The sequence below is a fragment of the Pieris rapae genome, chromosome 4 (assembly GCF_905147795.1).
Source record: "Pieris rapae chromosome 4, ilPieRapa1.1, whole genome shotgun sequence".
Taxonomy (NCBI): Eukaryota; Metazoa; Arthropoda; class Insecta; order Lepidoptera; family Pieridae; genus Pieris; species Pieris rapae.
In genome coordinates, this window is record NC_059512.1 from 4,006,124 (window position 1) to 4,030,084 (window position 23,961).

The 23,961-nt window shown below is 31.5% G+C and overlaps 1 protein-coding gene across 1 annotated transcript in view; it reads right to left on the reverse strand.

Moving 5' to 3' along the window:
• Positions 1-18,379, reverse strand: part of LOC111003427 (serine/arginine repetitive matrix protein 1) — an 88,816-nt gene extending 70,437 nt beyond the window's left edge. The window contains exons 1-2 of the mRNA XM_022273938.2: positions 18,170-18,379; positions 7,099-7,198 (exon numbers count right to left, since the gene is read on the reverse strand). Of these exons, the coding sequence (XP_022129630.2) occupies positions 7,099-7,179 (81 nt within the window). The 5' untranslated portion in view covers positions 7,180-7,198; positions 18,170-18,379. The remainder of the gene's footprint in view (positions 1-7,098; positions 7,199-18,169) is intronic.
• Positions 18,380-23,961: the final 5,582 nt, after the last annotated feature.

The window sequence follows — 23,961 nt, forward strand, 5'->3', positions numbered from 1 at the left end:
ATACCAGAACAATTATTAGGTAATTGCATTGTACACGAATGTATTACTAATGTGACGGATCAGATTGGTACAGTAGAGGTTAAGAATATGACAGACGAAGACATTGTAATTCCAATTGACAGACCTTTACGACTTGACTTATTTAACTTTGAAAGTTCCTATACTGAACCGGACTCAGACAGAGTAAAACAGGTTTTAGACAGACTTAGAACTGACCATTTGAATAGTGAAGAACGGGTTAATTTAGTTACTCTTTGCAAGCGCTACGCTGACATATTTTACATAGAAGGCGAGCCACTAACTTTCACTAATAGAATCAAACATAGCATTAGAACTCATGATGAAAACCCAATTTACACCAAAAGTTACCGATACCCTTTTGTACACCGTCAGGAAGTTAGAGAACAAATTAGTAAAATGCTCGAACAAGGTATAATACCACCCTCTGACTCTGCTTGGAGCTCACCCATTTGGGTAGTCCCAAAGAAAGCTGACGCTTCTGGTAGACAAAAATGGCGACTTGTAGTGGACTTTAGAAAGTTAAACGAAAAGACTATTGACGATAAATACCCAATTCCGAACATCACCGACGTTTTAGACAAGTTAGGTAGATGTCAGTATTTTACCACCCTTGACCTTGCATCTGGTTTTTATCAAGTCGAGATGAATCCTGAAGATATACCGAAAACCGCATTTAACGTGGAACACGGTCATTTTGAATTTCTACGTATGCCGATGGGACTTAAGAATTCCCCTTCCACATTTCAGCGTGTAATGGATAATATCCTTAAAGGTTTACAAAATGAGATATGTCTAGTATACCTCGATGACATTATAGTATTCAGTACATCTTTGCAAGAGCACATAATTAATTTAGAAAAAGTATTTAGTAGATTGAGAGAGTCCAATTTCAAAATCCAGTTGGACAAATCTGAATTCTTGAAACTTGAAACAGCTTACCTTGGTCATATAATCAGTAATGAAGGTATTAAACCGAATCCTGATAAAGTTAAAGCCATAGAAAATTATCCTTTACCTAAAACAACAAAAGAAATTAAACAATTTTTAGGATTATTAGGTTATTATAGAAAGTTCATACCAGATTTTGCACGTTTGACGAAACCGATGACTAAATGTCTTAAAAAGACTAAGAAAATAACTTTAGATTCCGAATATATAAAATGTTTTGAGAAATGCAAAACTTTATTAACTAACGATCCTATTTTACAATATCCCGATTTCAATAAAGAATTCATTCTGACAACAGACGCCTCTAATGTAGCTTTAGGAGCAGTACTTTCACAAGGCACAATAGGCTCTGATAAACCGATCTGCTATGCTTCTAGAACATTAAGCGACAGTGAATCAAATTACAGTACGATCGAGAAAGAACTTTTGGCAATTGTATGGGCAACTAAGTATTTTAGACCTTATTTGTTTGGTAGGAAGTTCAAAATTATAACAGACCATAAACCACTTCAGTGGATTATGAATTTAAAGGAACCGAACTCGAGACTGACACGATGGCGACTGAAACTGAGTGAATATGACTATACAGTGATTTATAAAAAAGGAAAGTTTAATACTAACGCAGACGCTTTATCCCGTGTACAAATTAATAACGAGGAAATAGAATCACTTCTTAAAGAATGTGGTATAGATGTGTCCATAAGACCTGAACCACCAGGTTCAACTACTGCAACAGCACATACATCCGCTGAAAATCCTATTCTTGAAATACCCATTACAGATGAACCTCTGAATAAATTCCATAGACAGATTTGCTTGACTATAGTAGGTGATATTAAAAGAAGACCTCATGTAACTAAGCCTTTTGATACCCACACACGTACACATATACAAGTTTCAGAATCTTCATTAGAACAAGACGTCATTAATGCTGTGAAAGAATATGTCAACCCTAAGATAAAAACTGCTATTAAAATAACTCCACCATTAGGTATGTATTCGATAATTCCGATTTTACAAAATAACTTTAAATGTAATTCTATGCATCTAGTTTTAGTAAAGACCGAGCTAGAAGATGTTAAGGAGTACTTACGACAGCAAGAAATAATTAAACACTATCATGAAGGTAAAACTAACCATAGAGGTATTAATGAATGTTATTTAGCCTTGTCACGTCGTTATTACTGGCCTAAAATGAGGGAAGAAATTTCTAAATACATAAACGAATGTACAATTTGCGGACAGACTAAATATGACAGAAACCCAATTAGACCACAGTTTAATATAGTACCACCTGCAACAAAACCGTTTGAGATAGTTCATATGGATTTATTCACAGTGCAAGCTGAAAAATACCTTACCTTTGTAGATTCGTTCTCAAAATACGGCCAAGCATATCATTTACGAGATGGTACAGCTATAAGTATTATCCAAGGTCTATTAAATTTCAGCACTCATCATGGACTACCTTTGACTATTGTGACAGATAACGGGACTGAGTTCACTAATCAACTTTTCGCAGAATTTGTTAGACTACATAAAATTAATCATCATAGAATACTAGCTCATTCACCTAACGATAACGGAATTATTGAAAGGTTCCATTCTTCTTTACTAGAACACCTTCGTATTCTTCATCTGAAAAATAAAGATGAACCTACAATAAATCAAATTCCTTATGCAATCTTAGCTTATAACAGTTCAGTACATAGTTTCACCAAATGTAGACCACACGATATTATTAGAGGTCATTTTGATCCTAGAGACCCTTTAGATTTTAATTTAGCCGAACACCTTTTGCAACAGTATATTATAAATCATAGAGACCAAATGAAGACGGTATATGAATTGATTAATGAAGCTACAACTATTGATCGTACGAATTTAATGACTAATAGAAATAAAAATCGTGAGCCAGAAACTGAATATGTACCCGACCAGCAAGTTTTTATTAAGAACCCCTTAGCTAGTAGACAGAAGTTAGCACCACGATACACTCACGACACAGTTCTTGCAGACCTTCCCATACACATTTACACTTCAAAGAAAAAGGGACCTGTCGCTAAATCTCGCTTGAAACGAGTACCAAAGTCATCCAAATTGTTACAGGTACCGACTAATACTGATAATGACAATGACGAAGACAGTAGAGATAAAACTTGAGACTCTTGACAATTAACTTTTACCCTTTAAATTGGTCATTCCTTTATTATATAATATTTAGAATGAATAAATGAAAAGTTGGATTATTTTAAGAAATTCAACTAGATAGGATTTATAAAAGAGAATATTTTATAGGATTTATACGTGCAGCGAGCACGCATTATAGTATGATAGGCATAGATAACTTAGGATATATGATTAGTTAATTAAGAGAAATATATAATCTAGAAATAATAAAATTTTAGATATTGATTTTAGAGAATATTATTATCTTATAAAACCAGGTAGTTATATTATAGGTATATATTCTAAAGATAGTTACGACTTATTTTAGCTATCCATTGTTCCTAATATATTCCACTAGACCTTTATACCTATATCCTTTCATAGCAACCGATGGGAGATTTTTCATGTACTTGCAAACCGAATGCCCGAAGATTGGCGAATACCTTCTCTGTGAGGAAAGCACAAATCAGTATCAGCTACGAGAACACGCAGATTGTATCCGGAGTATTATCATTAATCAATCTTTAGATAAATCATGCAGCCCCACTGAAGTCTCTATTACAAGGCAAGCTATGGAACAACTGGATGATAGACACTATACTATTGTCTTCCCGAATCCCACAAAAGTCGAACTTTGATGTGAACGGCAGGAATATGTATCCCTATCAGGCAGTTACTTAGCAACCATTCCTCATGAATATTCACTACGAACAGATATATTTAAGATAACCAAGATGAAATGAAATCAAGGGACAGCCGCTGAAGATCACCTGGAAAGTAGAATTATGCTACAGAACCCCATACGACTCGCCCACTTTCATTCTTCACTATACCTTACAATGTTGCCCCTCTATGCACTTGTATCTGGTATAGTTATAATTTTCCTTGCTTATACTCTTCGACGATACCTGCGAAAGAACTCTACTACACCAGGGGGAGAACCAAGAAGCAATCCTATACATTCTGTTCCTGATTCTGAAAATCATGAAGTACCAGCAACATTTTCCCTCAAAGTGCTCAAATAGTTGCTGTTCTGGGGATGGAGGAATTACATACGGTACCCTAAAGAAGATCGCTAACGTTGCAACACGTGTATGGCTAACGTGCGGGCTTCAGGGAATCGTTTTGCTGCCTCATCATTTACCGCATTTTTCCATTTTAAATTTAATAAAATATATTTGCATTATATTCGTGTCTTGCATCGACTACGGATCTATTCTATGTAATTTAATTATAAGTTTAATTAATAAATAGTTACATAATTATTGGTTTTTTTTGAGAGTCCGGGCTGTCGATATCGTAATTCGTTCTGCAAATGAAATTGTCAACACGCAATATTTTTATTTTTATTTAGAAATGTAATAAATATTGGATTTTTATTAAGACTAACAAGGATGTCATAACTCAAGGTCGTAATAATACGTCAATATTATGTCATAACACGGACAAAATGGATGAATAAATCTACATATTAATAGCATATGAGGGCTGAGATCTTTATTGTTTCCTTTTAAAATATTTCTAGAAATATTTAAAGCAATTAGTCTCACATATTGAGGTGTGTTCGTATTATATTCAATAGCTTATATATGTTTTTATTTTAAAATGATTTAACGTTTTTAAGCAGATAAAAATTCGTTATTAGTGTAGGAGAATTTTTCTTTGCCATTTGCAAACCAGCGCTTTTTCTTTATGTTGGTACTTAAATTCAAAACAAGGACGACGATAGTTAAGAATCATTTTATGATTCACTTTATGCTTTAAAAATAGAAGCTAAAATAATTTACATAAACTTTGAAAAATGTAATTTCTGAATTCGTAAACATATAAAACTAATATGAATGTTAAACTCGTTTACAGTAGAATACAACTCTTAATATAACACGACGCAAAACATACAGGAATTTGAGGCCAAGACTGACAGTAGCCACTGATTTTTTTATTTGTGTTTCTTTAGCTAGCGTGTATCTGTCTGCGAAAAATGTCCTTTATATAATACTTCGAGTAAAATAATGCGTTGTATAAAAAGGTATTGCGAACACTAGGCATTAACATAAACTCCCACGCAGCTACTGATCTATTCACAAACTGTCACTGCGGTTTGCGTAACCCTGATCAATGAATTACTTAATCTTAGTAAAGTGTGAGAACTTAAAAATATATAATCGTCATTATAAGACTTTAGATTAATTCGTTCTCTGTATAGGTGACTTTTATGTGAACTTTTATATTTAACTTTACAGTAAGGTTTAACAGAAATCACTTACTATCAAGTCTAATAATATGCAGCTACTAAGGAAAAAAGTTATATAAGTTAACGTGCGTTAATGTATTATGTTATGCTATATAAATATCTCTTTGAAAAAGTATCTATAGTAAATATTGTATAGGTATTTTACTACTCTTGGCCTCAGAAGACTAGGAAAAAAACTTTGTATGGTGGGTGTAAATTCGTTTCGAATTAAGGAATACTAAAAAAAATAGTAAAAAAGCCGGAATCACAACTAGCTTTTTTGACTGACGTTAATGACTAATAATAATTATTGTCATCATATTGCGTATAGTTTGCAGTTTAAAATCAGTAATTCTTTATGATATGCACGTTGGACTAAATCAAGTCATTCTCTCTGTGTAAATTGTAAAATTGTCTCACCGATTATGTCAACGCACCTATGACCGAGCCATAGAGTCATAATCCATGTAAATAAACCAACTTAATATTGTAATAAGATAAAATTTTAACGGAAATTTAACAAAACCATATCAATAAAATATACCACAATGTAAATATCAATTTCATTATTGCACTATTGTATAAAATTGGTATCTGAATCGTAAGTCGTGAGCGATAAAGCGATTGTGCTAAAACCGATAAATACAAGGTTTATTTTAATAGGCACGGTAATTTGTACAACCGTAGCTAAACACTGAATAAATACCAAATACACTTAGCACTAGATAGCACTTTCACATCAAACTCTTAAACGACAGTCGTTTTCGCGAAGTGAAGAGACCGCGCGTGTCTGTTAACTGCAGTACACTAGAATACACTAATAAAGTATTGTATGCAAGTAATTGTACTATCCGCTAGCCTCAACATTTTCCATTCACAATAGCTGCAATTGATACAGGATTTTTAAATACAAAAACGTGTAAATAACGAAGGTGAAATACGTTATGTGTTACATAACTAAATACCAATTATTTTTATATTTATATCAAATCATAATAGCAGTGCCTTAGAGCAGATTTGAAATATAAACATTTGCATGGTTTGATCACTAACCTGGGAGTTACGGAATTTTTTTTTTAAATATACAAGGCTTAAAATGTATGAATAAACATCGTATTGCCTATTTTTTCTGTAACGTAGTACACGTTAAAAAAATGTAAAATTGATTTAAACTTGAAATAAAATATTCTCGATAGCTTTGTCGTGTTAAAATAATCTTTAATCTATTTAATAGTAGAGTAATTTGCTAGCGGTATTTAATTACCATTCACCTTTACCGTACTATTGTAGTTAAGTTAAATGACGATGTCAACACTTTTATAACTTTTGTTTGTAGAACTAGTTCTAGTATTTTGTATAACTTTAAGAATATTGGGTGTTCTGACCCCAGCGTAATCACTACCTTTATACTATATTTCCGTTGAACTCCACTAATAATTACCAGGTCACTAGATAAATGGTAGTAAACAATATAGTAATCATACTTATATTGTCAAAAATACACGTTAAAAACATTACATTTTTACTTAAAGGGATAAGTATTGTCAATTTACTATTTATTGGAAACATTTCGTTAACGTAAATGTTTACGTATTGGTAATACATTTTTTTACTCATTTCACCAATTAAAATATATGCAAGCGATAGAATGGGGCCTAGGTGAAAAGCACAGAATAGTCTATGCCCTCGTGAAGTACGTATAGAATCTATAGACAATGTACACTTACAGTAGCAACAGCATCTTCAAATGAGGCAGGTTGAACTGGGGACACTGAGATGGTGTCCCTTTCTAATGCTGTGCTCGGCATTTCAGCACATCACCAATACCTGAAATACAACGTTTTCAATACAATAAATCAAACCTAATCTTCGTAACTACTAAATATTTTTTTTGCGGTTTTCACCAATAGTAAAGCTTGGAGCAACAATTTATTTGCTTAAAATTATTATATCACCACTATGCCATATTTAAATAAGTTATAAAATTTATAAAATACATATAACTACTGACTGGATTGTCAGTTTGTTTGAAATACACGCGGACACTAGGTAGTATTTATTAAGTTTGTAAGTAAACATACGTGTTTTGGGATTTAAGCGAAATAAAGTAAAGCCTACGCTGAACTGCCACAAAATAAAAAACCAAGTAATCTTCGTTTACCTCGGTTAATGTTTAGTGTGACTTCAGATAACCTTAATTTCTTAAGACGACGGAATAAACATATGAACCTTATCACATAGTAGATAAAACTACAACGGCTACTACTACTACATTTTTACAAAATTTTATCGTCAAATGTTGTTAGACCATCAAAACTATTAATATATATCATAGAAATTAAATAAGAATAGTGTACATACAAACATATAGAAAAATAGATGTTACAATTAATATTTTTTTAAAAGCATAACATTTTCAATTTATTATGAAATAAACAAGAATAAAAAAGTGTCTCCAGCAACGGGCAATTTTATCGCAAGAAAAATCTTCTTGGCAACCAGAATGCAAGAATAAAGTTATATGGTTGGTTTTTCTGTTTAAAAATAATAATAAATGTCCTTAAATGTATGGTTATATCATCGCATTTGGCATTCAGATCAAGCCTACTATCGACAAGTTTATTGCCTGACAATGGAAACTAAGAAATATTTACACGAAATGGTTCATTATTTACTTAGTACAGTGACCTTCACGTGACCACAATACATGGTGTCGCAAAATGGCATAGAAACGCTCGTATGGGAATCTATTGCCTCATAAAGGATTTTAGAGGCACCACCGTAGTTAACCTTGTAAATCAAGATGGAAAGCTTTCATTCAACATTCAAAACTAGCTTTACCTATCGTAATTAAATAATTATTTTCGCACTGTCGGCGTTGTGATTTTAAACTTCGAACACGGGACAATAATATTTACTATGATTACCCTTTACAGTAACAAAACTTAACAGATCACTATCTGGTATTTTATAATTTTAAAATTGATTTTTATATATAATGAATATTACGAATTACCAATATTGATTTAAAGCTACAGTTTAATAAAATACAGCATAATAGGAAGTGTATTTATTCTCACAATATAAAGTCACGATGTTATTCTTAACACGAATAATAATAATAATCGACAACTATCGAACAATCTACTTCAAATATAAAATTCTCGTATTACGGTGTTTGTACTTAAACTCCTCAGATTAAAGATTTTCGGGATATTCTGTGTGCATATCGTTAGATCTTCGAATCGAACAACATCTATTTTTTATCTACCTAAATATTGAGGATGGTCTATGAATATTTATTTTTATTTTTTACACTTTTTTTTATACAAAAATGCATACAATCCTGAATTTTCAAACCTCTACGATTAATCCCTTTTTTTTAGTTAATTAAAACTCTCAATTAAAGATCTCTGAGATTTATATAGAGAAAAATTCACAGAAAATAACAAAACATAAATAATTACTATTTTTGTGACTCAGGCTGTTTCACCCCTCCACATAGCGCTCTTTCCAGGTATCTAAAGTTTTCTTTTCAGCCGTTGCAAGTAGGAAAGCGGTTACGCATCGTATCCCTGTCTCCCCAAAGGCTTCCCCCACGACAACGTCTGCCCTTTCAATTCCCGGAGTGCCAGCATGCGCCGTCACCCAAAAGAGTCCATTTTGATCTGATTATTTGCTAATATCTATAGCAGAAAAAAATCTACACCGAAACTTTATTGGCAGAATAAGGACTACAGTTATGATTGTAATATATTTCTGTTAAGCTTAATGACAACTTGTTTTTTTTTCAGGTAATATCATTTGTAGTTGCGCCACTTCAAACTTCAAATGTTCCAATTTAAATCTAGTACTAAACTTGAGTAGGAACTGTACGGTCATTTGAGAAGGCAAAACACTTGTCTATTTTGCATTAATCACTTCACGTTTTGATTTTATCGTATTAAGAAGCACTTGCTTCACATAAAAATGATTTTAAAGTCAGATAATGACGTGCCAACCATACGTTTGATGAGTCAATTGACTCTGCTACCTTATTCAGGCTCACCAAAAACTTAAAGCTTTCGCATATTTTTCATTGTTTATTGACACACATTTATATGCCATTTTTTTATGTAATAGAAGGCAAATATGGAGGAGGCTCATCTGATGATAAGTGATACCACCGCCCATGGACACTCACATTGTCAGAAAGCTCGCAAGTGCGTTGCAGGCCTTCTAAGAATTGTTACGCTCTTTTCTTTTCGGTCCAGGTAATAAGATCGAATTGGTTCTGAAATACTACATTACGCAGCTACGGTTCCACATAGCGATGGTGCGCGGGAAAACTACCTTAAAAGAGGCTCAGTTGTGGAACGAACATACAATTTATATAGATTAGAATATTATTTGGATCAAGCTATATTATATTATATTAATAAATTATAGTTTGATTTGATAAGATAAAAATAAAATAAATCAGTGGCGTTACCAATTAGCATGTTTTTATTTTTTAGCACCAATTCAAATTTTTTTCCAAACTCAAACTATAGGAAATATTTCAACTAATAGGAGTATGTTATTTTATTTAAGACCTACTTTATCTATTTTACTTACATTCCATAACTATTTTATATACATACATGTCATACCAAAAGTAAGTTTCATGTAAGAACAGTGTTTTTATTAAATTAATTCTACTATATACACGACTAAGCATTAATTCACTTATAAATATATACTTCTACTATAAAAGAACGATCTAGATGCTTCGTTGCTGATCACGACACTCAGACATGAGCTGCCGACTAAAGAGAGAGAGACTATAAAAGAAAACACAAACATATTAATGAATACTAAAGTCTAATAGAAAGACATTCAAAATTAAACTTAAGACAGTTGGAATGTTCTCATAGAATTTATTGACCCTACTGGTTAATACTTTGCAACATGCGTAGGAGTTTTGACGCAACAGCAACAGCTCCACCAAGAGTTTGACACAGTAATAAACTCTAATAATAATGGCAAAGCAAATTTTGGACCATTATTTTTGTTAGGCTTATAGTCAATGTTTTAGGTAAGTCATTGGTTTCGTGGACTTGAGATTAAGCTAAGCTAGCACTCAGAGAGATTTGCAGTTTTATATGCTCAGACTAAACTCAAAAGTCGGAGCAAAGTGTAAGTGTGCTCCATAGATCTTGGCCTAATATCTGTGTAAAATGTGTTTGAAAATTTAACGTTATAGGTTATATTTACAGTGGTAATAGTAGTTACTACCTTTTGGCGTCACAAAATAAATTATTGATATCACCACCAAAGTGGTATAAGGTATGATTTTAGAGATCAAGAGCAATCATTTCATTGTTAGCTCACTTTGTTTCCAAATCTCGTAAAAGACAGTAGGTATCAGATTTTGCCCCAATGAATTATTCAAACAGCATCGCGGGGACAATGGAGTTTTATGGATTCGATATTTATAGCTCGTAAGGAAAAAACGTGAAAACCCGAGCTGTTTTCTTTCTTTATTTGAAATTATGTATATGTTATGTCTTAAAAAGATTTACAGCCATTAGATTTACATTCTTATTTGAATTTTCTAAATTGTCGATAATAGTTGTTTTGTTACTTTAAACCACACAGGAATTAAATCTAAAAAATGCCTAAGGATTGTCTGAAACAATAATAGTTTTAGATTTGTTAGAACAGGAAAGAAATTTTAATCAAAAAATACAGTCGCATTGTTAAAAATATTGTGTGAATTGAATGAAAACTGTCAGTCTAAGCAAATCTTTACAGAACTTGCAAGAAATTATTATTGTAATTACACTAATTAAATTGCAATTACTACTACTACTACTTTTTTTCCGTAACAGAACAGTTCTAGAAACCAAATACCTGGTATAAGCTAACAAATGACTTCAAACAAACAACGTTGATTCAGCCAATCTAGGTGTGGCTATACGTGACTTGCGATACTATCCTATATCTTAAGGCTTTAGAGGAAGTAATGGCACGTGAAATTATGTTGGAATTCTTCAGATTTCCAAGATAATCGTAAGAGCTTCCTTCATAAGTAAGAAATGTAAGCAAGCATATCGGTTATAATAATATTGAACCAATTAAAAAAAAAACAAAACTTAAATCAAATCAAATTTGTGCTAGATAAAAACACAAAGTCTTATTACATGCTAAAGTAGATTATGATACTACCATTTTAAAAAAATACGTTTATTTTGAAACATAAGATCATCATGGTATCACTTATTCCACGTCATTAAATTCGAAACTTTTGGCATCCCTACTCATCGGCAAAGAAGACAGAAGGTGTAGGCCGAGAGACAAAGCCGGCGGAAAAAAATCTCGGTAGTCTTTTAAAAAAGCAAATCATCAAACAATACTTATTTTAAAACAACTATAGCAAATAAATTAAAAGTAGCCTGCTTAGCACTAGTCCCAGGCCCTTTTATCAACTAGATAATCGCTAACTTTATAGAAAGCCTTTTTACACAGCTTTTCTTTAATATATTTCTTAAATTTATTAAAATGCAGAGATAAAAGAGCCTCTGGGATTTTATTAAAAAAGAGTATCCCTTTTTCCCAAAAAATAATTACTAACTATATATAGTCTAGTACGGCGAAATTGCAGCCTGCGTTTGTTCCGAGTATTAACATTGTGCGTATGTTCTATTCTAGTATTAATCACTATTTTTGTATATATACATAATATTTTCATAAATATATTGCGAGGGATACAAAGGATTATTGTCAAGTGACAGGACGGTATGAGTTTGGTTCCATGGAAGACGATCCGGGTGCTGGTATGAGATGCAACCAGTCAGTCATGCTGGCCTCTTCCCATTTACATGGAACCAATAACAAAGCTGGTACGGCTTGTGAAGCGGCTGATAAGCATATAAATACTGGGGTCCGAATATTATTTGTCCCAATTGGTGTTGAGACCCTTGGTGCGTGGGTTCTCAGCGCTTGGCTTTTTAAGGAAATAGCAAAAAGGTTCGTCGACATCACAGGAAACCGAAGAACTATCAGCTACCTCGGACAAAGAGTCTAGCTATTCGAAAGGGGAACGCTGCCAGTATATTTATCACATTTAGGGGTTGGTTTTTGTTTTTTGTTATATTTACAATGATCTCTTAATATTTTATACCATTAAAAAAAAGGTTAAATATTTAAAATACATACCAATAATTGTGTTACCCTGTATAGTAAAGTGACATATTGGTAAAACGATAGTATGAATAATTCAATAAATCTGCGGTTCACACCAAAGATTATTGTTATTCATACGATGTCACTCAACTATGGCCTTAAATCTCGGTCAAGTTCTTTGCACCGGGCGCAGACATGATTAATTTCAGCCTTAAGCTTTTTGCGACAACTTTTTATAATAGTTTCCTCCACGTCAGGGTTATTTTTGACCATATGGTCACAGGTCATATTTAAAACTATTTTTTTGCATAAAATCAAGCTATATTAAAGTTATAATATCATTTATTTCGGTTATTTTGTTACCGATGCTATTAATCAGTTTACATGACCATAGACCACCTCTACTACTATTTAGAGAATTCAAAAAGTATACCATCATGCTATGAGAGCGGTCTTTGACTATAGAATCGTATTATTGGTTATTAATGTTGACTCATCTTTAATTATAAAGAAAATAATGTTCAATCGATGGTAAAAAAGTACGAGGCATGACAGTCTGAATCATCGGTAATGCCGGGTAACATGGCATATATTATTTATACTTAGTTGAAATAACTTAATTTCCAATAGCGTATTTATTTGCATTTTATTGAGGTTCTATATTATTTTATTGAAATATATAAAGTTCTCCCTTCATACTGGTTTAAAAAACTGTGTTACGCCAGGCCAGTAAGTATATTATTTTAACAGTAATTCAAAGCAATGTATGTAACTGTATATCGGGTAGGTATCAAATAATATACTTACTCTAACGTTATCGCTTAGAAATTCATTTAAATATAACCCACTATTTACTATGGCGCCTTAACTAAACTGACAGCAAAGTTGCATTTCCATTTATTGCAAAGTATTAACTAACTTGTCTTTGTTAAAGACAGTTGTCTTTCCATATACGTAACTTCAAGATCATGTTTCGAATTCCAGCATATAAGACGAAGAGGCTGAGACAAAAACCGTCCGAAATTACATTAGCACTATGTCAGAGGATCATTTTTCATACGAGTTTTTTCAGAACATCGCATGGCAACATTAATGGTTATATATAACATGTCGAAAGTATGAAATATTAAAGCACTCAGTTGTGAACCACCCTCTTAGCCGCTCTAAGAGGGCGCTCCCACAAACTTAGCGCTCTGATAGCTGCCTTTTATGGCTTTCCCGTAGTCTAATTTTCTACTCCATCATATAAAAAAATACTTGATGCAGCCTCATGTTTGAGGCTACACACATACATACCCATGGGCCAGTTTTTGAATAATCTATTTAAAATAATAGCTGTTTTAAGTACGAAACATAACTCACAACAAAATTTGACTTTTCGTTATAATTTTTTCATAGTTCTCGTTTATTTGATGAAATTTGTACTAAACCTAGTCTTCTCAAGGTTTTAGCCAGCTGTATTCGTGCTGTGAATTATACTTTGTCAACGATGCGTCCACGTCACTTGTACAAGGTTCAAGGCACTTCAAGGCGTTGGTACAATGTCGAGAATATTTTTTAATCATGCCTAGTGTTGGTTAAGTTTTAATGGTTCAATTAATATTTAGTTTACGCCAGTATCACAATGTTTTAATAAGAATTGACACCGGATTTAATGCCGGGATCCTGTCGGAACACGAAACATTAAAATAATTTCAACAATATTTCACGTGTTAAATAAACGCATTTTAATCTTGAAATTTTAGCTCTTAATTAATATTCACTTAAAATCTCTGAGCGAGTTTATATTTTACGTTGACTAAGGAACTGGTTGAGTTTACTGTAGTTTGATATCACAACCAAAGAAATATATTTGCGAGAATGTACCAGTTTATTCAGATCCTTCTGTATAAAAATGTCTAGTTTTTTACCTTACTTACTGTTTTCACCTAACGTGTTTTATTTTATAATCACTACTTACCAAAATAGACTCTATATACTTACTAAATAGACTCTGACCTGAGTACTTTATCTACACCTAGGAATCAAAAATAAAACGAATAACCATTAAACGATTTTATAAAGTCATCCTTCAAATAATTACCTATAATTTTATTTTAATCAAGTATGGAGTCCATGTTAATTAAATAAAAAGACGTCACGCTGACTCGCTTGAACAGGTATTACACAAAAAGAACAAAGGGTAACGTAATTTGATGGACAAAAAGTAAATTACTCTAAGAGTTTTGTATGGTGTTGGAATTTTTATTTGATTGAACTTTATTGTTTTATGAAGCCTCCATAGTATGTGTAAACAATATAAACCTTCTATATTCATGAAGGTAAAACGGGCTCAATGCGAATATATTAACGACTAGTTTATAGGTTTATAGTTATTACTTATTGGAAAAAAAACTTAAGCAGAAAGATTGTAGACACGGGCGAATTTCGTAAAACTCTTATTTATTTATTTTATTAAAAAGTATTAATAAACTGTTTCTTCTTCTTGAATATTTTTACACTAAGTAATTTCCCATTGTATTTAACTATACCAAGGCATTACTAATGAAGCTTAGGAGTAAATAGATTTGTCAAACAAAAAAAAACCTGAATCTATTATTTACCCACCCACGTTCATTTTTTCTTCAATTATCGCAAGGCATACAAATTATTCAGAGCATTGATCTTAAAATAACAGTTAACAAAACAAAGCGTGCGTAGGCGCCCCTGAAAAATTTACTGTCATTACTCTTAAATCGCATATAATAACACCGTATAGATGTCCAGAACAATTTAAGTTTTTATAACCGCTTTTTGCTTTGCAGCATTTATGTAGCGATGAAAACAATTTGAACGCTCTGAGCATGTCAACATAGCATCTAAGATCATTATGAATTAATGATTATGCATCCAAAAAAGTTTATCCCGTTCTAATAATTTGAATAAGTTTTTCTGTTACTGTTATATGAGCGATGAGCAAATGATATATAATTTAAGAATAGTATTTTATTAATATAATAATACATTTCTTTTTTTGACGTTCATAAGTGTACATTATGTTACCTATATAAATAAACGATTTTTGTTTTGATTTGATTTAAGAATTATACATTAGTTTCCGTTCTGTTTTTTTTTTTTTTTTGCAGGATAAAGAAAAAGGAAGATGCAGGTTACTACAAAAAGTATGTGACTTCCACTGGCCGTCGACGTATTTTCTAACTAAATCTGCTTAGGATTCATCTAGAATATTAAAAAGATTCTTTTCTACAAAAAAAACCAAATTTTAACCTTAACCTCCCATTCTATCTATGATGACTGTATGTATGACTGGTAAAAGAAATTTCAAAATGATTAGGTTTAGCCATATTACCTATTTGGCGTGCGCTAGTGTCGGTAAGTTTTATCACTTATCGCTTCGTAAATCTGAACCAACATTCCAAAAGTAGAATAAGTATCTACTATTGACAATAAAATCTTTATAAGTACCTAAAATAATTTTGCGAATCCCTTCTCAACTTAGAAGCCTACCATTTTTTAAACATAATTTACCTGATTTTATGTTGTTATTTAAAATACATGTGTCAGAAAATATAAAATAAATAAAACTACGCATTCCATATCTTTTTTCACATCGTAAAAAGAGACAAATGAGAAATGCCATGAGATTGTTTTAAATTAGGAGATGTTTGCTAACACAGAATCTTTGACTCTACTAAACTTTTGATCAACCACGTCTATTCAACTAAACTCTAAACCTAAATAATCACATCATCATTTATCATATTTTTGCTTGTATTATATTTTTGCATATTTTTGCATAGATAGTTTGGTTGGGAAAAATGCGAAACTCCAATCTAAGACTCGACAAAGGATATTTCTGTAACATTGTGTAATGTCTGTCCACTTTCAAATGTTAATAAATTAGGTACAAACTAGTTGAATTAGTACATTAAATTTACATAAATATTTATGAACTATACCAATACACGTTATATTTTGCTTAATGTCGCCCAAAGTATATTGCCCATTTTATGTGTAATAAAATATTAAGAGTGTTAACTGGTTTGATTTATGGTAGATTATTTTATTATTTACATTGATTCTATGAAAATGTGTATAAAAAGTAAATGAGAGTACCATATTTCATAGTTTCAATAAACGAAACGCCGAAATTCAAATGTGTTTAAATTAATTTTTAAAATTGTATTTTTTCTATTCTTAATACTATGAAATCATAGACGCAATAGAGTCTCCGTATATAATTTAATCGTAAACAATTATTTAAGAATTAGTTCCCATATAGTGGTAATGTATTTCATACATTGCTCGTACGAGGCAAACACGATTCATACGGCGTTATAGATAACCTATTTATATAAAACTGTACTGACTGGTTGTATATGGAAGTTAAGAAAAGCAAAAACGTATAATTTAAACAGTGACGTATAACCTAAACGTAATAATTAGAAAAAAATGTAGTAGAAAAGTTGGACAGCGTCCGTTTGAAGTGAAACGAAGCGCCAATATACAGTGTCTAGTATCATACTAAACGAAAACTTTGACTGCTGTATAGGAAGTAAATGAAAAATTCTAATAGATACTCCCATATCTATATAGACAATAGTAAGCCGTCAGAAACAGTATGAAAAGAGTAGTGCAGTGTACTGCCCGTTTACCGAATAAAAAAGACTAAGGTGTGCCACTAGGTTTTAAATTAATCTGGGTATGACTAACTATAATTATAGTACTTATTTTCGCAAGGATAATTGCTAATTAGTATTAACGCAAACCATATCCGGTCTGTCCTTAGTCAACATTACCGGAAACAAGACATGTATGAGGAATGACTTGATTCAGTTAACATTTTGTAATTTTCCATCTCAGAGAATACAGACAAGACGTGTGTAATTGATTTTTATTCTGAGTCCATTTTACTGATTCATTAACATCTAAAATATTTTTTAAGGCTATCATTATACTCGTATAAGTCACTACACGTGTTATAATAGAAAAGTTCATTATCTCGTAGACAATAATTTTAAATGTGATAATTTATATGTATAATATTATATAGGGACATCAACATATTTTTTAAACATTACCTCATATTTTATAAGCCATATATTTACTAAAGTATTTAGAATACAGATTATATAGATACTTAAATGAATGAAAATGAATAAAGACTTATAAAGACTTATTATTAAATGCAAGGATAAATAAACACAAATGAGAGTCTCTACATATGGCTAACCAAAATATATACCTGCTTAATGCGTCATTGAATAAATACTAAGCATAATAAAATGTGCGCACCCATATACCACCCATTGACGTCTTATGTCATACCTAATCTTAACTATATGCGATGTTGAGTTTTTAATAATTTGCTATTTTATTATTTATTCATATAAAATTGGAAATGCATTTGGATTGGATTTTATTGTAAATTATAATGCGGCAGCCTTTTACGCTACTACGTTTAAATTATAGAACTGACACTTAGGTAGAGGAACATATACAAGCGATATGCAATACATTATAATATAATTATAGGCTATACAATATATTTAAACAAGTACTTAATATTCAACCTATATTTTGACGTAAAGTTTGCTAAACATTCCAAAAATATTTCAGCAAATAAATTCAGCAATGCAAACAAAACATTACCTTCAGTTAAAACGGATTCTCACGCTCGGTTATGTAAGACGATTTACAAACAATCACACACACGTGACCACTGAAAACCTTAGCTCTGAAGCTAAACACTACACATAAAAATTTACACTTTTCACGGACTTTTCATTCAGAAAAGTGTTATCGGTAAACGGTTAACAAAAGACGAGCGGTCGTCATAGAGTTCAATACAACATGACATCGAGTCGAATCAGTTGAACAAGCACCCTGCGCAGGAGTGGGGGTCGAGTCATGTTTATTTTATTCGTAATCAAGCCCAAATGTGCCGATTCTTTTTATGGACATGATTTAAAATTTAATTTACTCGATAACTGGATTCTTGTCTGCCGGGTTCCTGAACTTAAACCAGTACTTGCGTCTTAAAGGCACAAATTTGACGCGGTTTTGGCTTCGTTAGGCAATGTAATAAATAATCTGACTTAGGATTAGCTAAAATTTATATTTTGCCATTTGTTTCTTTCTATATATTTCTATATCAAAATTTTACGCACTAGGGTTATCATTCTGACCAAATAACAAACTTTAGCATGAATTACATTATGATGGGTTTCTGCCAATATTTTAATTCAGAAACGAAACATTGTTGTAAGAAATGAAATAGTTAGTTCAGAAACGTCGGATAAATTTAAAAATTTATTAAAATAATTATAAGTTTACAATAATTCATAAATTCAATCCGTTAAAAAAGTGTTTTCTGTCAATGAAATAGTTTTCAATTATAAAGTTTAGACAAAAAAACATCATACTACTTCTGTATACCTATCAACCAAACTGAACTATTTGTATTTAACGACGTTATATTTGTACATGTCACACATTAAGTTCGAAGGTCTTTTGACTATGGATTTGACAGATGTTTATAATTACAAACTATACTGGAAATTGTTTGATTTGAGTTGCTTTATTTCTGAAAGTGGTTGCTGGAAGCAATCGCGTGAAAGCGATAAGCTCCTTTTCATTTAATTGTGTTAAATTTTTATATTGAAATGTAACGAAGTGTTAATAAATAAATAAAATCAATTCAAAGGAATTTTAGACGTACTTTTGATGTGGGCGAACTGGTTAAACTCCAATTCTTCGGTCCCAAATACATAGTAATAAAGCGTAGGAAAATTATATCATAATTTGCACGCGATTCAAATCGTTTATATTCTGTACTAGCGATTTGTCCACTCAACTAAAGGAAAGAAGAAAATACTGTATATATATACATATAGTTAACGTACGTACCATTTAATAAATACTAGACCATAAATCCTTAAAAATACTCAATAAATCCTTCAAAAATATAATATAATAACTAACATGATATTTTGTAAATTCGTGTAAGCTTTATTAAAAGTCTATAAATAATGTTATTACGTAACTTAATTTCAATTATGATAATATCATATCACATGTAATATCATAATTAAATTTTTTTTTATAAAACTGTTCCAAATATTTTACATAGTTAACTTGAGTGGTCTGTATATTAGAACGTATGTGGAATACATGTGCCGAGGCACTGCTTAATGCAGCGTTTAACCTAACGACAATTTATTGTTATATATCTGTTATATCTGGTATAAGTTTCTTAAAAGTATGAAAATTAAAAAAATAAAAAACTTTCATCCCGATATAAAAGACACAATATACATATATAGTCATTTTGCCACAACCATATTTTGTCATAAATAAAGCTTTTTATTGTTATATATCTGTCTTTTAATAAATTACATTTAAATTTAGTTTCTATTAAACTTAATATACTTTATTACTCGGAAAGTTCCAAGTAATAAAAATATTGGCATGATTAATGTGTGTTACCACATATATTATATATGTTAATATAAACAATACAACATGCATGAGTAACCCACACACTGTGTCAAGTATTGGACAACAATAAATATTATGGAATCCTAGTTGCTGTAACGTACATGTCAAGCCAGTTTTTTGTTATGTAAATTAGCTATGTATATGAAAATTATAATATAATAGATACGGAATGTGTGTGTGTTTAAATCTTTGTATTTTCTAAGAAAATTAAAATAATAATTTTAAAAAACTGGTAAAATCGTGGTCCCTACGGCGGCGTATGCTGCCAGCATTTAAACACTGTATTACGACGCTAAACAGTCGTGGGCTAGTAACCAGCATGCGTCTCTCATCCCTGAGGTCGTAGGTTTGACTCCGGGCTGTGTACTAATGGATTTAATGTCAAAATCGATCACTTTTTTGAACGGAAACATCACGAGGAGTCCGACATATCTAATAATCCAAAAATTTACAAAATATGTCAGACTTTCTTTTTCTTCTATGAAATCAAAATGATTAAAGGAACGGATGTAATGTGAGACCAAGACCCATATAGGATTGTAGCGCCATTGGAATAATACTATGTACCAAGTCCTTCCTTACATATAAAATTGGCGTTTTGTAGTACTGGCCACTTTGACCGCATTTTTCAACTCTTTGGTTAGGAATTCCAAATTAAATTTTGTACAGCTGTATAGTCCTGGACTTGTTATTTTCAAAACTATGATTCATTTGTTATTCCCGTTTTAATTTTTTTCTCTATCTATAAAATTGAAACTATAAAATTTCGCGTTATTTACGAGTACGCACCGTGGCATCGGTACAGAAACGGTTAACAAGTACGGACGGACGTAGGTAGGACGACTGGTTGACTGGTTTGGTTTGTCGTGTAAATAATCCTGGATGTATTAGAAACGGTACAAGTTAAAGTACCCATAACTGACATCTATACATGGTGAATGTCCCGAACCAGTGGATGAAGTGAGGTATGTCAGGACACTGAACATTCCACTCTACGGGAAAAGACATGATAATACAAATAACTAAGAATTGGACAGCCAGCAATCTGCTACGTTTTTTTCCCGAAAGCCCTCCTATTTCCTTTACCTACATTAACAAATTTATAAGGTCACCGTTTGAGGTGACAATAAAAATATTTTTAAGGCCAGGTTATAAGGACATAGTAGCAATTGCCACAAAGTAATAAACGTAGAGGCCAAATATGGCTCGCGTAGGCTAACGCAGGATTATAATATCCCAGTTAACACAATGTAGTGTGGGTTTGGTTAGGTGCAAATTTGGCACAACTAGCACCCAACGGCGCTATAAAAAGTTATTGAGTTATAAACAGTGAGTCAGTATGCTTGAAAGTTTCCTAATTTATTGCGAAACTGGCGAATTAACCAGGCATACTTACGGAGCGCTTTCGTACGATTGCTCAATCAGGTAGGTTTTCAAAATGGGAAATCGGGCCATAATTAGAAAATAAATCACAGATTAATTATAAAAAAATTGCATTATTTTCCTATATTGTTTCTTTTATTTCATTTGTCTGAATTATTTGTCATAAATTGGAATGGGGACTCCTTTTAGAGTATATTTGATACACTTATATTTATTACTACGGTTATTCAATACTAATTGTATCGTATTGCGTTATTCGTACCATAAAAGTATTGTATAAGATTTTCTTATTAATCTCATCAGTACAATTTTTAATAAAAAATCATTTTTTAATTAATAATTTAATACAGCCTGTCCAGGATTTTTTCAGCGAACCCATTGTTTATTTATTTTTTAATATTTTAAATTTCATTTAAAATATGTTTCGTTCATTAATCACCTCGGTGAAGGACGATTTAGGGCTGGATCTCCTACTATATGTTTATGACTATATGTCACATTTAATTAGATCTATCAGAACTATAGTATTATTTAGGAAAAGTGTTTTGGTGTATTGTTTTTTTTAAACAACGGAATAGACCAAATACATATTGTAAATAAAAAAATATTTAGAAACAACAAAATGTAGACTATAGCAAAATCGTAAACCCATAGTTACACAAAGCATACGGCCGCGACAAGCAATATACGATTTTTCCTTAGTAATCGTATTATAGAATATATTAAGGAAGTAGTATACAACGGCCTATTAGCTTGTTTGTCATCTTCTCAAGGTCCTCCACCCACCATTTCCATCGGCATGCAAGAAAATGTAAATTGATGACATATAAAGCCTTTAGAATTCTATGGAACAGCTAATTATCATGTAAAATTATACTAAATACACGCGGCTGTTGTACTTACGTATAGAATACATGGGTTGAATAATATCCTAACTTAATGAACCTAATTAGGGCCACAGGTATTTCTACTTCAAAGTTTTTCTTGAAGGGGTAGATATGTAAATAAAAGACGAAACGATAGAGCGATTGTGATTGAATGTGTTTCACCACATAGAACAAAATGCAGCCCGTTTCTTTGATTTACAATCTAACCTTCTTGTTTTAGTGGAGATAGTGTGTGTGGGTGTGCGTAACTCACACCCTCCCGCGTGACTGCTTTAAGGTAGAGGTTTATGCGGGACTCGTTACTCTGCATGCCCACAAAACCCCAAGTTATCAGCAAGGTTAGATAAGAGCGTAGAATTGTCCACGTCCCGCATTCTTGTCCCCAACCTCGCATTAACTAGGTAAGTTTTGTACCTCGCGAATCCAACGTTGTGACATGAGTTCTACGCATAATGATTTTTTTTTATTCAGGGGGCAAGCGGGTCACTATTATTATATACATATATATATTAAAACACATAAATATACTGCTTTGATAACAATCGAATTTGATTGTTTCTCTTTCTAGTTTAGGTCTACAAATATTTCGATACCTCCTAAGTATAATGAGTCAACTGACATTTTAGTAATTTTACAGGAGAGCCATTTTAAGGCAAATCGTTTATATTTTTTTGAAATCAAACTAATTCAGAATAAATTTTATGTTTTTATAATAAAGATTGAAAGCTCTTCCTTTGGTATAACATGAGTTTGCTGATTTTTGTTCTTAAATGCTATTTTATGTACATGACTTAGTATACACGGGCGGGACACAATAGTTAAATGGTTTAACTACCAGTTATATTCATGTACGTTGTACATCAAAATCTATAGTTTACACCAACATATTATGGAATATGATTATCATTTAATTATTATCATCTTACTTTTGGTTAGTTTCGGGGTTTTTCGTCTCACTTAATAATAAAATATTGAAATTACATCACTTGACTCATTATACTAGGAAAGTAATTAGCTATGTTAGAATTTTAAACCTCAACGTATACTGGTCTAATATAATTAATCGAGGTTTTTTAATTACTAATTTTATTTCTAATGCCTTACGAAATTAATAAAAGCTAGGAAGAAGTAGACTCATTAACAAAAACAACGCATTTTTAAGAATTGTAATGTATTTTTAGTTATAACTATTTCAATTTTTAACCTTTTTGTTAATATTGTTTAGCCATACTAAATGCTACAAGTTTAACAATGCAACTAAAATAAATTATCAATGTAGTATCATTAAAGTTTCATAAAAAGTAACAAACATCAATAAAAATAATAGGAACTAAAAATAGTAACTTACGTTACACAATATTATTAAAAATAATATAAATGTATATAACAAAAATATATAAAAAGTTTAGGACGCTCAAAGGATAGCTTTAAACCTTATGGTTTATCAAAATAAATGAAAAATTTAAAGATTTAACGTATAAAAAATCAATCTGAATCACTGTCATCTGCTCCATTACAGTTTTTCAAATCAAATTATTAAAAAAACAAATGATACTCCTTAGGAATCACCAGTGTCTTACAAAGATCCATGAAGTGTTTGTACTTATTTTGGTGAATAGGAATGGGTCTGATAAGCTAAAGAAATATTATCTATGTTAAAATTCAACTCTTGTA